At 45.0% G+C, this 19,000-nt stretch overlaps 1 protein-coding gene across 1 annotated transcript in view; it reads left to right on the top strand.

Annotated features, from left to right (window-relative positions):
* The window catches only part of SLC7A1 (solute carrier family 7 member 1), a 538,789-nt gene that overhangs the window by 418,472 nt on the left and 101,317 nt on the right, over positions 1-19,000 (top strand). The window contains exon 13 of the mRNA XM_078657133.1: positions 11,838-12,004. Coding sequence (XP_078513259.1) covers positions 11,838-12,004 — 167 coding nt within the window. The remainder of the gene's footprint in view (positions 1-11,837; positions 12,005-19,000) is intronic.

Below are 19,000 nucleotides of genomic sequence, written 5' to 3'. Positions count from 1 at the left end.
TATATGTATTACCCACATAATGTCCATGTCCCACTAAAATGGAGTGAAGGACCTGGTTGCAGTGGACTGACAGACCTAATTTAGGTGATCGGTAAAAGGGCCTGTCCTGCCACTAGACTCCATTACTGCCACCAGTGTCAGTCTTCTACAGCCCTGTGAGTCAACAGTAGCCACACTCTGAAAAAGGAGTACATGACATGCACCTCTGTGCACTCTAGGTCTCATCCTGTACTACAAGTAATTCTCAGAACATATGATGGTCAAGTGGTGAAGTAAAATTAAAAAAAACTTGGTTTGGGAAATCAGAGGCAGGAAAACCTACTCTCCAAAGCCCTCCGCCTGGGACGACTCCTGGTGGCCCCCAGCCCTGGGCACCGCACCCAAGCCAACCGACCACGCACGCAACCTGGGCTTCATCCTGGACCCCTCCCTCTCGAAGACCAGACAAGTCAACGCCGTCTCCTCATCGTGCTTCAACACCCTGCGTATGCTTCGCAAGATCTTCCGCTGGATCCCGACCGAGACCAGGAAGACTGTCACCCAGGCACTCGTCACCAGCCGACTGGACTACGGAAACGCTCTCTACGCCGGAACCACAGCCAAGCTACAGAAAAGACTCCAGCGCATCCAGAACGCCTCCGCCCGACTCATCCTGGATGTCCCCCGACGCAGCCACATCTCCAGCCACCTGAGGAACCTGCACTGGCTCCCCGTCGACAAGAGGATCACGTTCCGGCTCCTCACCCACGCACACAAGTCTCTCCACGACCTGGGCCCCAAGTACCTCAACGACCGCCTGACCTTCTACACGCCCACCCGCCAGCTACGGTCCACCAGCCTTGCCCTCGCAGCCGTACCACGCATCCGAAGAGCCACCGCCGGAGGAAGATCCTTCTCTTACCTGGCTGCCAAGACTTGGAACTCCCTCCCCATCCACCTTCGGCTGACCCAGGACCATCTCGCCTTCAGGAAACAACTCAAGACCTGGCTGTTCGAGCAGTAGCATACCCCTCCCCCCAAGCGCCTTGAGACCCTCCCGGGTGAGTAGTACGCTATACAAATGGCATGATTGATTGATGGAGAGGGCCCTTTCCTTTTCAACATTACCTAAAGGTGCTTCCATTGCACAAACCTCACAGCTGGCAAGAACTCAGGGGTATGATGCAAGATCATTTTAAAAAGAGGCTTATGATCGGTAAATTCTTTAACTCCTTAAGTAGACAGGTCTGTGGTTGTTTGTATCGTTTGGAAAAACAGAAGAATTCAGTCTGTAGGTTTACGCTGTAGGTAGATATTTTACATCCAATTTAGGATTAAATCAAGGAAGGTTTAAAGTTATTAATTGAAGAGCTGTTGAAGTGGAGTTAAGCATTGTAGGCCTTTTAATATTGGCGAGTATGAATTTGATGGATGCCATGTATTTTGGCTACATGTTGTTTTTATAGAAAGTCTTTACACAAGTTAAGCAGGTTTGTGCCTTCATTGTGCCAGAATAGTTTAAATGCTGTCCACTTCTGATGTAGTTTGTCTCTGTTATGCTTGGCAGCACTAAGCAAGATTCTCAGGTTGATTGAGTGTCTGGACGTTTATAGTATTTGTATCTTGTTTCGAGTTCTTTTGCACCTTTCTCATGGTTAGGCTGTGCAATTGTATTCCATTAATATGTGGGGAGAGGTCTGTATATTGGGAGGGGTTTTAGCATTAGACGCTCAGTACTGTTAGGGGTGAAATATTGTCCCTGTTCCTTGTATAGCACTTTGCTTATTTTGCTTGATACGTAGGAGTGCAAGCTGATTTTTCTTTGATTGGTGATAATTATGCTAATTATGCAAATGTGACTATTGCCTCATTGATCATGGCTTCTTTTTCCCACTGCTACAATCTGAGTGGGGAAGAACCTCTATTGAATGTCCAGTTACATTTCAGAGGAGACGCAACTGTTTTGGTGGAAGGGGGATGGGAGCACACTGTTTCACCTCCCAGCACAGTTCGCCCCTTTGCATCCTGGTAAATGCAGTTCACTTTAAATGCTTACTTGAAATTCTATAAAGTGTTTCACCAAAGTTGGTGCAGGTTAGTGCTGTTAATCTCTAGACTCATGTGTTTCTTGATTATATTCTTCATCAGTAGAGATGAAACGAAATTCTTCTGGGGTTTGCTGAGAAAGCTGCCACAATCCTCTCAGGTCTCTGTACCTGTCCCTGGCGCACGGATGCATCTTCAAGAGCTCGTCAGCCCAGTGGCTCAAGGGAGCCTTTTTAAACAGAAGGGGGATGGGAGCACACTGCTTCACCTCCCAGTACAGTTCGCCCCTTTGCATCCTGGTAAATACAGTTAAATTGAAATGCTTACTTGAAATTCTGTAGTGTTTCACCAAAGTTGGTGCAGGTTAGTGCTGTTAATATCTAGACACATGTGTTTCTGGTATTGGGGTATCTTTCATAGATTCACATGCCTGAATCATTCCCAGTCGCCGAAGTACAAAAGCAGTGCCTTAGAAGAAATTTGTAGTAGGCTGACAAGACTATAGGTCCCAAAAGGCCCAAAACGTAGCAGCCTATGTACCTCATTATATGAAAAGAACTGAAAGTAGTTCCAACCAATCAGCTGTTAGCACCCTCTAGAACCTTCCCAGCAGAGGCGGTTCTCCTCAGATTTTCACCGCACGTCGTGTGGAAGGGAGTCTCCCTGAGTGCCTACTCAGTTTTTTCTACTTTTCTCTTCAGGATGTCTGAAAAGAAAGCCCTTTTCAAGGTCTGCAGGACCTGTGATTAAAAGAGGGTTCATGTAGATGACCAGCATTAAGACTGCATCTACTGCCTGCATCCCAATCTCATTGTGAAGGATTGTAGGATTTGTCGCACCTTCCCTGCCAAAACCATCAGGTACAGGGAAGCGAGGGTTCTTCTACGGCTCAAATCATCTTCTACAGATGATGAGGGCAGAGCTTCTACTTCAAGCAAAAGAGCCAGATCCAGGGACAGCTCTTCTCCTGAGAGGAAAAAACATCACAAATCCTCTCATAGAGCTTCAGAACCCACAAGGAGGTCATCTTCTCCTCCTCTTGAATCTCCATCTTCTCCGCCTTCAGGATCTTCAGCGTCTAAAACAGTGAGTAAAGCCCAGGCAAAAACTGTTTCATTGGTGTCTTCTCACACAGTCTCTGTGACTTCTACCACCTCAAGCTCTTCTGCTACAGTGTCTACTGCTGCTATAACTTCACCTATTGTATCAGCCAAGATTTCTTCAAAGAAATCTTCTGGGGCTAAGAACATTTCTTCAATTTCATCCAAATCATCGTCGACGACCATACCATCGACGACAGTTGAAAGCCCCGTCGAAGTCATCCTCGGCGAAGAGGACGTCAACTAAGAGCCCGTCGACGTCGACGAAGAGCTCGTCGACGACTGGATCGTCAAAGAAGAGCCTGTCAACTGTCCCGTAGACGACTGTCCCGTAGACGACTGTCCCGTAGACGACTGTCCCGTAGACGACAGCCTCGTCGACGAAGAATCCATCGATGAAGAATCCATCGACGGCAGCCCCGTCGACAACAGCTCCGTCGACGGCGGTCCTGTCGAGGTCCATCAACAGTAACACTGTCGACGACAAGTCCAACGACGACGAGCCCGTCGATGGCAATTCCATCAATGATCCAGCCGCCTTCAGCTCAGTTGATTAAGACACCTAAGTCAACAAAGAGTTCTATCATCTCCAAAACTCCACCTGCAAGAGTCTGGCCTACTTTACCTCAAGTGTCTCATGCGTCACCTGTGGCATACACTCATTTTCAGTTGAAAACATATCATAGGCAGGACTACACTAATATTTCTCCGCTGCTGCCATCGCACATTTTGGAAACATATGTAGAAGAGGAGGAATCTGATGAGGATGATAGAGACAAAGAAGGTCCCTTTGAGATTGCACGCCATCCATCAGAATTACAAATAAGATGTCAGGAAGAGGATGAAGAAGAAGATATTCAGGAGCATTTCTATCAAGAGGATTTGTCTACACCTTTCTATAGACAACCCTATAGGGCCCCACGTTCGGAGGAGACAAGTCATTTCCCTCCTTCTTTGATTCAGGACCTACAGGCCTTGTTGGCAGACTATCGCCAGAGGTTCCCGCCTACACCGTCCACTCCAACCGTACCTTCTGTACCGGCGGATGTACCTATGCCTCCACCACCGCAGGTTCCAGTGTCGCCAAGACATACTGTAGACCCCATACCACAAGGAGACCAGGATACTTCCTCTTCGGGTGAAGATGGCAGAGAGGAAGGCGAGCTGCCTAATGACAACGCAACTGGAGATCCGTGGGATGAATACATAATCCCCATGCCTTCGCCTCCTTTGCCGCAACCCTCTGATTCTCCACCTGAGGACATTGGCGGCTTTCATAATATGCAAAGAGCTGCGACAAGATTTGAACTTCCAGTTACTATTGAGCAGTCGGACTGTTCTTTGCACGACTTTAAAGAGGGGTATAGGAAAATCACCAGGGCTATACCTATCATAGATTTCATTTGGAAGGAAGGTCTTAAGATTATGAAGACACCGGCTTCTATTCCTGCAGTCCTTCCTCGTATTGAAAAGAAGTATAGAGCACCGCCAGAAACTTGTTAGGTGGGCCACCCACGCCCGGACTCTGTAATCTCGCAAGCTGCTCAACAGAGGTCCAAGAACCCGTCCACTCCAATCTCAATGCCACCAGATAAAGAGGGCAGAAGATTGGATTTAATAGTAAAAAAGTTCTCCACCAATGCTGCATCATCCATCAAGGCAGCAAATTCTCTTGCAATTCTTGCCCGCTATGACCGACAGATGTGGTCGGATTTGTCAGAGTTTATAGATTTGATACCAGAAGATCATCAGCAGAAAGCACGTAAGATAGTGCTTGAAGGACTGAGGGCGGCATCAGAGATAATAGACTGCGCCCTGGACATTGCAAATACTAATTTTCGACAGTTAGCGGGTGCTGCGGTTCTCGGACGCGAGGGTTGGCTCAGAGCAACCTCCTTCAGACCGGAAGTGCAAACAAAGATCCTTGATATGGCTTACGATGGGGACTCGTTCTTCGGTAAGCACATAGATGACGCCCTACTTACCATTAATGAAAATAGAAATGATTGCCTATGCCTCCAAATTACTTAAAGTACATACTTACTTCCGGTACGAGTAAACCACAGCTTGTTAGTTTACACAAAACATTTTATGTTTTTCAATTGAATACTCAGTTTACAAAAAGAGAAAATCACAATAAACAGAACTCAGATCACTATCGACCTCATGTCTGAGCCATATAAACATTCAAAAGAAATTAATACAAATGTGCAATGAACCAAACATGTGGTGAACAATTACGAAAACAATGACTTGTTCACAAATACAAACATCACATTAAATACATGGACCAAAGAAACTTTTTACATTTGTGAAGCTAGGGCTCTTACAAATATTTAGAAACCCAGGGAGAAAGTAGAAAACATCCTTTGAAACAGTTGTTACACTCCCAGAACCTGAATAGGAACTAATCAAATAAATTTCAGGAACAAAAACAGTTTCTACAATAAATGGCAAATAAGAAAAAGCGACTGCCGACGCGTTTCGAATCCTGATTCACAACTTGCAGAATTCTCATCAGGGCAGATTGGATCTAGTCCATGGGCACTATTTAAAATGAAACAAAAACAAAATTTTACTATCTAGCGGGTCCTCTAGCCATTAGTCTCTGGACAGTGCGGTAACAAAACAGTTTGTACCTTGTATGATTCCTGCCCACAGTCAATTCAGGATTAGAAGAAATGTCGTCTGTGCTTGGTGGCCTACACTGCAACAGAGTAATGGAATAAATGAGTGTTGGCCGGGTGCACAGGAAGGGAAGGCTTTGGAGCCATTGTTACTCGATTACCTGAGTTTTTTTGGAAGCTGGGCCACATCTTCGCCACTTGTGGTGAAGTTCCTTTATTTTCTGAAAAGTAGGCGGTAGAGTGCGACTTAGTACACTGCTTATTCGCCGATTAATCGCGTGTGAAATTTGGTACTTGAAAAAACCACTTACTTGAGCATTGGTCCGCAGTGACCTCAAAGTGGGTTCTTTTTTGTGGCCCCTTTACCACCGCGCAGAGAACAGTTAATACTCTGTGGGGATAAGGAGAAGGGCACCGTGTTACCGCGCTGCTGTTTGGATAGTAGGTTAAGCACAATCCAATTGTAAAGTGTGTCTGCATCCGCGCTAGTCGCGGTTAAATTGTAAACTCTTGCGACTGGGCCACTTACTTGGACAATGAATAGCGGTGACTTCAGTGGGGGTTCTGATTTCGAATTCTTCACCAAGCGCTTACTCGAGTAAATATCTGCGGGGGGAATGGGAGGGGGACTACTTACCATTAAGACGGAAACCGACACCACAAAATCACTTGGTACCCTGCAATATAAGAGAGGCTCTTTCAGAGGAGCACGGGGTCGTGGTTTTTCTTCTAGAGGAAATTACCACAATCCGCAAAACAGGCAATACCATTCTCAGTATAAACAGCCGCATTGGCAATCTTCATACAAGCAATCTACTTCCAATAATTTCTCTCGTCCGGGCGGAAGACCAAGATCGAATAATCAAGGCCGAGATTCCAACAAACGTCAATGAGCTCTGCCGGACGTCAGTCCAACATTCTCCCTTCCCTGTGGGCGCGAAGATCTCCGCCTTTTCCCAACAATGGCGGAACATCACATCGGATCAGTGGGTCCTCGACCTGGTGGAAAAAGAACACACTCTGGAGTACTTAAAGAAACCACCTACGACCCCGCACAAGGGCCCCCCTCCCCCTCGTCTTCACTTACTGTTCAAAGAAGCCTTAAACATGTTTCGCAAGAATGCGATAGAGAAGGTTCCAATCTCGCAAAAAGGAAAAGGATTCTACTCTCGCTTCTTCCTCATAAAGAAAAAGTCGGGAGAGTGGCGCCCGATTCTGGATTTGCGCAGACTCAACAAATTCTTGAAGAAGCAGAGTTTTCGCATGGTGACGTTGACAGATGTGCTCAATTGCCTCAACGAAGGGGACTTTATGGCTTCTCTGGACTTGGAAGACGCTTACTTCCATATCCCTATACAGCCCAAACATCGCAAATACCTTTGATTCACGGTGGCTGGCGTCCACTTTCAATTCAAGATGCTCCCGTTCGGACGGAAATCGTCACCAAAAATATTCACAAAATGTCTAGCCCCAGTCTCTGCAGCACTGAGGTCTCAGGGAATACAAGTCTTCCCATACCTCGACGACTGGCTGCTCAAAGGACCATCAAAACAGGCTACAAGACAAGCGGTCAAAAGTTGCCTTGTCTATTCTCAAATCTAGGGCTCACTCTCAATGCAAAGAAGTCACAGTTACAACCCCTCCAAGTGTTAACCTTTCTGGGGAGCTTCACTGGACACCCAACAGTGCAAGGCGTTCTTGTCTCCGGAACGGCAGAACAGACTTCAAAGACTGGCAAGACTAAGCTCAACAAAAAATTCACTTTCTGTCCGAACATTTGCGTCTCTTCTGGGGATGTGCTCTTCAGCGATCAGTTTAGTCCCATTTGCAAGACTCCGGATGAGGCAGCTGCAAGAAGAGTTGCACTGACAATGGCAACAAATTGGAGGGTCTTTCGACGATCTCATAAAAGTGACATCCAGAATGAGGCATGCTCTCCAATGGTGGTGAAAAGGAAGCAACCTGTCACCGGGTCTCACGTTCCTTCCAACCCTTCCAGAGTTTATCCTGACCACGGACGCGTCTATGGAAGGATGGGGAGGTCATCTCCAAGACCTTCAAATTCAAGGCCGATGGTCTCACCAATATAGGCAAAAACACATCAACAGTCTCGAATTAAGAGCCATTTTCCTTTCTCTGCAAGCATTCCTTCCGAGAATTTCAAATTCCTCAGTGCTGGTGCGTACGGACAATACCACCAGCATGTTTTACATCAACAAGCAAGGGGGGACGAGGTCTCTCTCCCTATCGCAGGAAGCTCAAGAGATGTGGGAGTGGGTTATACAACATGGCATAACCCTCAGAGCGGAGCATGTCAAGGGGGTTCAAAACTCTCTAGCCGACAACCTAAGCAGATCTCTTGCAGGTTGCCACGAATGGGAGCTGAAACAAGAACAGGATCTTTCGAAGATGGGGCACGGCAACTCTAGATCTGTTTGCGACGCAACAGATCAGCAAATGCCTCTATTACGCCTGCAGATTTCCTCAACGGGGATCAAGAGGGAAAGCCCTGTCGATGCGATGGTCAGGAATCTATGCATACGCTTTTCCCCCGATACCGTTAATACCGAGGATTCTGCAAAAGATGAAGAGGGAACATTGCACTCTTCTCCTCATTGCTCCTCGCTGGCCGAGGCAGTACTGGTTCCAAGAACTGCTCCTGCTGTCTCAACAGCCTCCAATTAGTCTCAAACCAACACTCTCAATGTTGACAAGAGAAAGAGGTCAGATTCTACACCCGGATCCACAATCGCTTCACTTGCACGCCTGGCTCCTGACTTCTTAGAGTTTAAGGATCTCAAGATTTCTCAAGACTGTAGAGATATTCTGTCTCAAGCCCGTGCTCAGAGTACTATCAGAACATACCGTTTTAAATGGAGACGCTTCTGTTGTTGGTGTGAAGCAAATAATAATCATCCGCTCCAGGCTCCACCTGAGGATATCCTTCCTTACTTGCTTGCTATCACTAGCCAAAGCAGGTCTAGTATTCTCATCTGTCAAAGTTCATCTTGCTGCTATATCCAGATTCAGAAAAAGTTTGAACAAGCCATCACTTGGTTCTTCCTCACTGATAAAACAATTTCTGAAAGGATTGTTTCAAGCCTTTCCTCCAATTCGACCTCCACCTCCTGAATGGGATCTCAATGTCGTTTTATCTCAATTAATGAGGAGACCTTTTGAACTAAGTCACAGGACTGATCTAACGTTTTTAAACTGGAAAGTGTCTATTTTACTAGCTCTCACTTCAGCCCGGAGAGTTAGTGAAATTCAGGCTTTCACGATTTCAGAACCTTTCCTTCATTTCTCCAAGGACTTCGTCACCTTAAGAACAAATCCAAAATTCATTCCTAAAGTGCCGTCTTAATTTCATTTAAACCAGCCGGTAAAGTTAAAGACTTTTTTCCCGGATCCAGTCACGCCGGCAGAAAAGGCCCTACACTCTCTTGATGTGAAACGTTGTCTAAAGTTCTATCTTCAGAAAACTAAAGAGATGAGTCTAATCAACTATTTATTGCTTATGGGTCAAGCCACATTTGAGCAAGCTGTGACGAAAGCAACGATAGCCAGGTGGTTATCTTCGGTAATACAATTCTGTCACGAAAAAGCTAAAAAGTCTTTACTCAGAAAGGTTAAAACACATTCCACCAGAATGATGTTGGCATCGACAGCCTTATTTGCTGGGGTCACGCTGGAGGACATTTGCCGAGCTGCTACATGGAAAAGTGTCCATACATTTACAAAGCATTACTGCTTGCAATCTGCATCACAGGATGATAAATACAGCAGTGGGACAAGCTGTACTGCAGCATCTTCTTCATTAAGGTTAGACTTTTAAATGTCTCTCATATTACATTTATGACATAAGAATATAGCATATCAACTACAATGTTTTGCTTGTCAAATGCTGTTTGTAATATGACGTATTTTCTCTGAATATAATGATTTCATTTCAGAAGGTATCCGCATTTATGTATATTTACATCTCTAGAGCTCTATAACCTTCCGGGTGAGTGAGGGATATGTAGAGTTACGCTTTGTCTCCCACCTTCTGCAAACGACATGTATAGGTTTACTGCTTGCTATTCTGATTCAGGCATGTGAATCTATGAAAGATACCCCAATACTGGATAAGAAAACAAGTTACTTACCTGTAACTACGGTTATCCAGTATTGGTATCTTTCATAGATTCACATGCACCCACCCTCCTCCTCGGCAGAACAGTTCTCTATTAGGGATGCTTACTTCTCACTTGTGCTGGGAAAATCTGAGGAGAACAACCTCTGTTGGGAAGGTTCTAGAGGGTGCTAACAGCTGATTGGTTGAAACTACCTTCAGTTCTTTTCATTTAATGAGGTAGATAGGCTGCTACGTTTTGGGCCTTTTGGGGCCTAGTGTCTTGTCAGCCTACTACAAATTTCTTCTAAGGCACTGCTTTTGTATATATTATTACCGTGGGACTCCCGCCTTGGCGACGGGGAATGATTCAGGCATGTGAAACTATGAAAGATACCAATACTGGATAACCGTAGTTACAGGTAAGTAACTTGTTTTCATATCCTTAATCAGTAGAGATAAAACAAAATTCTTCTGGGGTTTGCTGAGAAAGCTGCCACAATCCTCTCAGGTCTCTGTACCTCTCCCTGGCGCACAGGTGAATCTCCAAGAGCTCGTCAGCCCAGTGGCTCAAGGGAGCCTTTTTAAACAGAAGGGGATTGGGAGCACACTGCTTCACCTCCCAGCACAGTTCGCCCCTTTGCATCCTGGTAAATGCAGTTCAATTTAAATGCTTACTTGTAATTCTGTAGAGTCTTTCACCAAAGTTGGTGCAGGTTTGTGCTGTTAATCTCTAGAACTGTGCTGGGACTGTGAGGCAGTGTGCTCCCAACCCCCATTCTGTTTAAAAGGCTCCCCTGAGCCAGCACGCTGACAAGCTTTGCAGATGCACCTGTGTGCCTGTGAGTGGTACTGTGACCTGAGAGAAACTTGGCAGCATTTCCAGCAACCCCAGATTAATTTTCTTTGCTCTCGAATACTGCTGCTCTCTATTGATGACTGGCTTAACCCAGAAACACGTGTCTAGAGATATACAGCAATGTCTGCACCAACTTTAGTGAAAAACTCCAGCAAATTTTGAAGTAAGTTTAAACTGTGTACTGCATTTACCAGGATGCAAAGGGGCGAACTGTGCTGGGACTGTGAGGCAGTGTGCTCCCAACCCGCAACTGTTTTGGTGTCAATCTTCAGGCTTCTGCTTATCACAGATATCTTCAGGTTGGCTAAATGGGCCACCCATTCCGCAATCACTGTCTATTGTAGGAATCCTGTCTGAGCAATGCAGTTTAGCCAGAAGATTACTAGAAACATTTTCTCAGATGTCTTCACCACCATTTTATATTTAAAATGCTATGTATTTACTCATAAGGTAACAATGAGAACTACCCATGATAGAGGACAGGATTTGTTAGATTAATAGCCCTATGGTGTCTCTCATTCCCATATCCTGGAGTCCTCTACCATCAGCCAAAGGCAGCCACTGAGTACCTTTTTGCTGTAAAACAAAGAAAACTGATTGGGTGTGCATGCATTGCCACAGAGATGAGGGGCTGGCTCATGGATGGTGCATATACATGTATAATACTGGATGCAGAAGGCCTGTCGAACAGCTGTGCAAGCAATTCCTGGTCCCCAGTCTTGGTTGCTAGTACCTAATACCTACAAAGTGATTTGAGGAAAAAGCCTATCAAGTCGTGCAAATGGAGTCAACATAAAGGCAACTTTATTGTTCCTCCTGAATTCCCATTTTACATCTGTCTGTGATCCGCTTATATTTCTTCAAGTAGTTTGTTTCAGACCATAACTTATGTATTTTATATATAGGCTGTGATCTCATATATCGGACTTTTGGTGTGATAACCTACCTCCTTGTATGGATTGCTACTTGTACGGCCTGCCACTTTCACAGTGTTCGAGAAGTCTGCATTGCTTGACATGATGCCTTTGATACCCAACCCGCTCGTCATTTACATAGTCATTTTAAGTTCTGCTGTTCTCAGAGTTGTTCACATGCATGTATCTCCTTTGCAGGGTTGCTGATCATCACTTTTTGTTGTTTGGCTGTCCTTGGGAAAGATGCCTTGGCGGAAGGAAGTGCATCGGTTATTGCTGCACTTGTAGTGGTCTTCTTGGTATGCTTCTTATTCACCATCATTATCTGGAGACAACCTGAAAGCCAAACCAAACTTTCCTTTAAGGTAAGTAACATAGCAGGTTTCAGAAGGTGATGTTTTAATTGAGACAGCTGCATATTCTACATTAATTAATGTACCCCATGCAATCCCTAAAATTGGGAGTAGCATGTGCATTTTTGTTCAAATGTGGTGCATAATGCTGCAAGTTCAAGTACAGTTTTTGACACGCAAAACCCATTTGACTATCAATATATAGTGGTAAAGAGCACAAGGGTGGTTTGTAGACCTTCATTATGACCTGCACATTTTAATTACAAGCTTATGTGGTCATGCACCATTAGTAATTTCAGTAGCAGAGTGGTGGAGTAAATTATGTATTTATATGTAAGATTTTTTGTACAAAAGAAAAATTTGTGACTTTTTGTGGTCTACAAACTAATTTAGATATGTCGTCAGATATGTGACTGAAAAAAATTTAAGTATCCTCTTGATTTAAGTTTTGAATTTTCAGCCTCGTTTGTATGCCATTTGCTTAGTGCTGAATATCAATGCAGCTTTAAATGTACATAGGAATAGATTGTGTTCAAACATATATATTATAACTTTCTACTACACTTTAATTTTGCTTTCTCAAACGTTTTAACTGTTCCAATCTTGTGGTGATGCTCAAATGCATCTCAAATGTGTTATGAAGCATGTTCCTCCCTAAATGCATTGGTCCTTCCCCTTTTCATAAATTTCCATGTATAAGCAGCCTCCTGCACCAAGCCCTCATGGGCAGTATAGGGTGAAATTGCTTTCCAAATCTGCACTGCTTTCTTTTAGCCCATGTGTTTATGGCGCGTGCCTGCATTGGATGGTTTAATTTTCTTGTAGCCCAGGTTCTTTCGGGCTTATACATATACATCTTTCCCACTATCTCCCTATCACTGTACTATTCTCTCTGCCCCTTACTCTCCTTTTTCTCCATGCTTTCTGCCCCTTGTCCATGTCCTTTCTCCATATTATATCTAGCCTTTGCCCCTCCCCCACTTCTTTCATTGCAATACATCTTTATTCTTTGTTTCCCCAAATTTACCTCCTCCATTCTTCCTGATTACGCTTACTCATTCTGCCAGTCTAAGACTCTTCCCTTCCTCTAACCTCCAACTAACCCCACCCACCTCTCTTTTCCCATACCCTCCTGAATTATCTGAATACCACAATTTTTTCAGTGGTGCATCAAGTCACATTCTTGTCTTTTTTGTGATACATTTTTATTAAAATACCTCTGGAGACACGGTCCGCAAACGTGTGGCAATGGAAAAATCCTGCAAAAGATCAGAAATGTATTCCCTGGACAGCAGACATCACGTGATAGTGTGTAGGACCATGGTTGAGCGATTACTTTTGTACTAATGCGATTGTTGCTTTTGTGTCTTCTACATTTGCACTTGCTCATAATTTCTGCTGTGCTCCATCTTGGACGTATTTCTTCCATAGATTGTTAATTTTTATTGGAAATCCCTTAAAAACACATCTCCTGTTGAGAATAGCTAGCATAAAAAGGAGGTGATGAATTATTTTCAAAAATATTTCCTCTGTCTCATCTGGTATAGGGTGTTTACTGCTGAGACTACATTAATCTCGACTGGTCACCCATGTTCCAGTTCTAAAGACCCATAAATGCAACATTTGAAGTGTTCACAATAGTGGAGCTGTAGATGATATGCTTTAGTATGGGTCGCCTTCCGATGTTGGGTCCGGATGTTTGCACTTTGTTTTTGTTAGAAGAAGTCTTGTAGTCATGAGGTAGGTGACTCCTCCTTTCAGTGATAGTGTACATGGGCATAGACTTCATCCTTAGTTTGTTTTTTTCCACCATCGGGTTCGGATGTGTATTGCTGCGCTCCGGTTCTGTACCGTTATCGGACCCCTTCGACGCGCAATCCACTACCCTCGACGGTATTATCGATCGCTGTTCCTCATTTGCTGAGCATCGTCTCACTTCAAAAAACCTTCCATTGAAAAACTCAAGGCAGGCCGTCTGACCTACCTGTGCCGACTGCGCCAGCAGTCGATGAAACAGACTCCATTTAAACTATGTCCTGGGTGTCGTGCTAAATTTCGATACACAACTTGCATGAAGTTTGCAACCTCTGCTTGTCCCCGGAACACGACGAGAAGGGCTGCGACGCGTGTTTATCATTCCGATCGAAAAAGGCACTTGGTGATAGTCTGGCTTGGCGCCACGAAATGCAACATCAGAGCGACTCTATTACAGAAATCTTCGGAGAAGGTTCCTGTATCCAACATCCAGCTCAAGAGCCAGAGGAAGAAGAGCAGATCTTCATGTCCGAGGCCAACTCCGACATGGAAGAAGAGGAAGACATCACTGCGGGTCAGCGTACTGCGAGTACAGATCCCCCTGTGCCCATTCCACATAAGACAAAGGCTCCGGTCCCTCCTTCGACCTCTAGTTTCGGTCAGCACCGACAAACCATTTCCGATGCCCCGCCCTCTGACCCGGCTCCGAAATAATAAGAGAAGCCTTGTGGCTTGAGCCAGCCCCGCCCTGATGCCGAACCAACTCCTTCAGCAATGAAACTTAAGACCAAGCATCTATCGGTCAACATACCTTTGGGACCGAAGATTCCACCTTCAATGCCGAAAGGCTCGGAGCCGAAACCCTCCAAGCCCAAAGACTCGGAGCAGAAACCTTCCAAGGTCAAAGACTCTGAGCCGAAATCCTCCAAGGCCAAAGATTCAGAGCCGAAACCATCAACACCCAAAGGCTCGGAGCCAAAACCTTTGGTGCTGAAATCTCCACGGAAAGAGAAAGACACTCTTCCTAAGGAACCTCTATCTAATGAGCCAACTTTCAACCTGAAACAGAAAAAGCTGGTTATAAACCCTAGAACAGGACATATTCAGGCAACGATAAAAAAAAAACTGAAAGCTGACTTGCCAGATGACTATCATATCCCTCTTAAGAAGAAGAATGTGAGCACTAACCCTTCTACTCCTTATATTCCACCTCCTTCTCCTCCTAATCCTAACTTGCTTCTTACACCATTAAATTCACCACCAAGGCCTATTACACGCAGCAGATGCGTGCAGCGGGCACGCCTCAGGCAAGCCCGTCTGCGCCCGTCTGCGCCCGTCTGCGCCCGTCTGCGCCTGTACGTCGCCTCTCGCCAGGACTCCTGGTCAAAACAGGTCCAAATTTATTCATTACGACAGAGAAGAACTCTTAGCACTCAACCTCGGACCCGATACCTGTAAGGTCTCTCCATCCAATTTTGGGGGTGACCAATGGGAATGTCCGGTATGTTTCAACTTCTCTATCCCGGCTCCTGCTCTCCCAACATGTGTTCAGCCGCATAAATCTCAGGCTCAGCTGAAATTACTCCAGCTTAATGTAAGATCTTTGTTCAAACTTCATGCTGAAATATTTGATTTAATCACGGAGGAACGCCCTGATATATTTTTTATGTCTGAAACTCGGCTAAAAGACGAAATGGTAGCGGAACCGAACCTAGCTCTACCCCTAGGTTATTCCATTTGTACAGTTAATAGGGACTGTAGGGGAGGAGGCCTAGCTGTTGTTTTTAAATCCCATTACTCCTGTTTATTCAATAAAGAATTTGTTGTAGGTTGTGAAGCTGCGCGCTTTAGGATTTCTGTGAGCCCTCAGTTCACTCTATCGGGCCTCTTGGTATACCGCCCTCCTGGTCCGGCCGGTAAGTTCAAAGAGGCTCTCTTAGAAGTAGTTAGCGTGCTTGCTGCTGGCTCAGCCAATTTTAGTATTTGTGGGGATTGAAATCTCCACCTGGATCTAACGCAGGACAATGCCACCTGTAGTTTTCTCGCAGACCTAGCTGCACTACAGCTTGACCAACTAGTCTCTGGACCCACGCATCTTGCGGGGCATTTGTTAGACCCCCTCTTCTCCAATCTGCAATCCTTAAAAATGGAGCCGCCTATTTCCATGGGCTGGACTGACCATTCACTGGTTAAATGGTCTGTCCCACTCTTAGAGCCCCCCAACTCAGGGGCTTTAAAGTCGGTCTTTAAGCGCCCGTGGCATAAACTGCAGCTGGAAGACTTCCAAAATTTTCTTAATACCAACCCATTAGAGAATTACCTGGTCTATGGATTCTTCTGCGACTGGATCAAGAAAGGTCTAGACACTCTAATTCCCACCAAATGGGTCAAGGGGTGTACTTCCACTTCTAGCCCCTGGTATAATGACTCCTTAATTGTTCTAAGGAAAGCATGCAAACAGGCAGAGCGAGACTGGAGGAAAGATTACGAGCCTGAGAAAAAACTCAGTTATCTGGCGCAGGTCAAGCATTACCACAGATCGATCTGTAAAGCACGAGCGGCCTATTATGCCAATGAGATCAGCTCTAGCCCCAATCCTACGAAATGCATTTTTAAAATTCTCAAAGACCTTAGGACTCGGAAAGCGGACACTCCTGTTATATCATCTACGCATCACTGCGACAAATTAGCGACCTTTGTTGAAAAAGTTCGCACCATTTATCAATCCTTTCCTAATCCCACCACCTTCCCTGCTCTTGTGCGGCCTAGCGGGGGCCCTATGTCTCCTTGGCAACTATTCCATGCCTCTCTGAGGAGGAATTTAGTCGGCTGAGCGACATTAAAACTGGATCCCCTCTGGACCCTCTGCAGCCTTCGCAATTTAAGGAATCCATCTCCATTTTTATGGAACCGCTCTGCAAAATAATTAACACCTCTTTTTCAACTGGGATTGTCCCAACCCCCTGGAAGCAGGCTTGGGTCTCCTCCATTTTGAAAAAATCGACACTGGATCCCACCAAACCAGAGAATTATAGGCCTATATCCCTCCTTCCCTGGGTAGCCAAAATCGCGGAGGCACATGTTAACAACGTGCTAACTCAATTTGTGAACTCCAATAACTTTCTCGATCCTTCTCAGAATGGGTTTCGTCCGGGCCATAGCACGGAAACGGCCCTTTTGGCCACAACTGAGCACCTGCGGTCCATCATGGATATGGGTCAAAGTGCGGCGCTGGTTTTGTTAGATCTCAGCGCCACCTTTGACACTGTGTCTCATGGTATTTTACTCCGGAGGCTTGAGGAGGCAGGGAAAGTGGGCGTAGCCCTGGAATGGTTACGTTCCTTCCTGTCTAATCGATCCTTCCGAGTCTCAGTTCCCCCCTTTTCTTCCCAGATCCACTATCGATCAGGGGGTTCCCCAAGGTTCGGCCTTGAGCCCATCGCTCTTCAACCTTTATGTTCAGCCTCTAGCTGCGGTCGCCAAGCAATGGGACCGTACAATGGTCTCCTACGCTGACGACACGCAGCTTGTGATCACCTTGGCTGAAGGTTCTTCCCCTGCTGCCTCTAGATTCAAAGAAGGCATGACTGCAGTAGCTGATTGGAAAGTGTATTAATTTCAACACACTTTGTTTAACCTTTAAGATCCTGAAATTTTCGAGTCCTGCCCTGTTGGCCAATCTGCTTAGCCCTTACGTTCCTTCTCGTCCACTTCGCTCTGCCGAACAACTTTTGGCGGTTGTGCCTAGAGTCAGGCTTTCCCGGATGGGTGGACGTTCCTTTAGATACCTCGCACCCAAGCTCTGGAACTCTCTGCCTGCACATATTCGTGCTATTGATTGCCTTTTTGCCTTTAGGAAAGCTATCAAGACCTTTCTGTTCACTTCACTATAAATGGGATCGGTGCTTTTAATATTTCTCAGTCTGGTATATGTTGTTTGTGCCCTCTTCATGGCTAGCGCCGGGACGCCCCTTTGCTGGGGCAGCTGTGCGCTCTATAAAAACGGTTAACATAACATAACCCACAGGATAAAGGGGATGGGGATGAGGATCAGGACACGGACGCTTGAGACGATTACCACACAGATCCAAATACAGATAATGACCCTGATATGTATCCCTCCAGACCTTCCACACCTGATGACATTATCTATCTCAAGCTACTTAACAGGGCTGCTCATTATCATGGGGTAGAACTTCATAAAGAGCCTTTGGAAGAGGATTTCCTCTTTGAGACACTTTCTTCCTCACAAGGAACTACTCATACCTTACCAATGCTGAAAGGCATTCATGTTAAAACACACAGACGAGGTTTTCAAGGATCCTGTAAGGACAATAATAATGACACCTGGAGTGGATAAAAAATACAAATCAGCTCCTACTGATCCTATTTATATTAAAGGTCAGCTGCCCTTAGACTCTCTTGTAGTCTCCAACGCACGGAAGAGGGCTAACTCGCAAGCCACAGGAGAGACCCCGCTTTCTGACAAGTAGTCAAAGCTTATTGATGCCTCAGGCAAGAGTAGCTTCACAGGTGATCCAGCGGGCTATAGAAAATATATCATAAACTACGCTACCCAACTTCATAACCTATAAACAAAATTCTAAACTAAATATGGACCCATTTATGAACCTGATATATTTTGGGCCTACTGAATCAGGTGGTCAGAATAAATCTATATACACATTATCTACAAACTATATACATATTTATACATTTGCAGAAAGAATATTGTCATTAGAATAAAACCCAACCATTTAAACGACCACCATAGGCGACGTGATCTAGCTAATGGTAACCTACACTTCTGAATAACCAAGACCAGCTTGTTTGTCAAAAGTAAGATTTTATTTTCTAAGTTATGGTATATAAGTTGAAAGTTTTATAAATGAATTTTATTAGCATTAAAGCAAGCATGATTGTAATGAAATATGAGAAAAATACAATTTAAGCAAGTGAATCAAATTTAAAGAAAATATATAAAGTTTAGCATTTCTAAAACCTAATTCCCTAACTAAGCTAAATAGATAGAAATTAAAGTAAAGTTCTTTGAGGATTCTTACGTGCTCCACGCAAAGTCCAGCAGCACATCACCCTCATCGGAAAGTCAGAAAGCAGCAGCCAGCCCAACCCTAAGGGCATGACTTTTTATACCTTTCTACGCTAACTAAACTAGCAAAGGAAAGTTTTCAGAAATACTCGACGTCCCATTGGCTGAGAGTGACAAGTGACATGTCACCCGATTCTTAAAAA

The sequence above is a fragment of the Lissotriton helveticus genome, chromosome 8 (assembly GCF_964261635.1).
Source record: "Lissotriton helveticus chromosome 8, aLisHel1.1, whole genome shotgun sequence".
NCBI classification, from domain to species: domain Eukaryota; kingdom Metazoa; phylum Chordata; class Amphibia; order Caudata; family Salamandridae; genus Lissotriton; species Lissotriton helveticus.
Note: the sequence above shows the minus strand (reverse complement) of the source record. Positions and strands in the feature narration are given on the sequence as shown.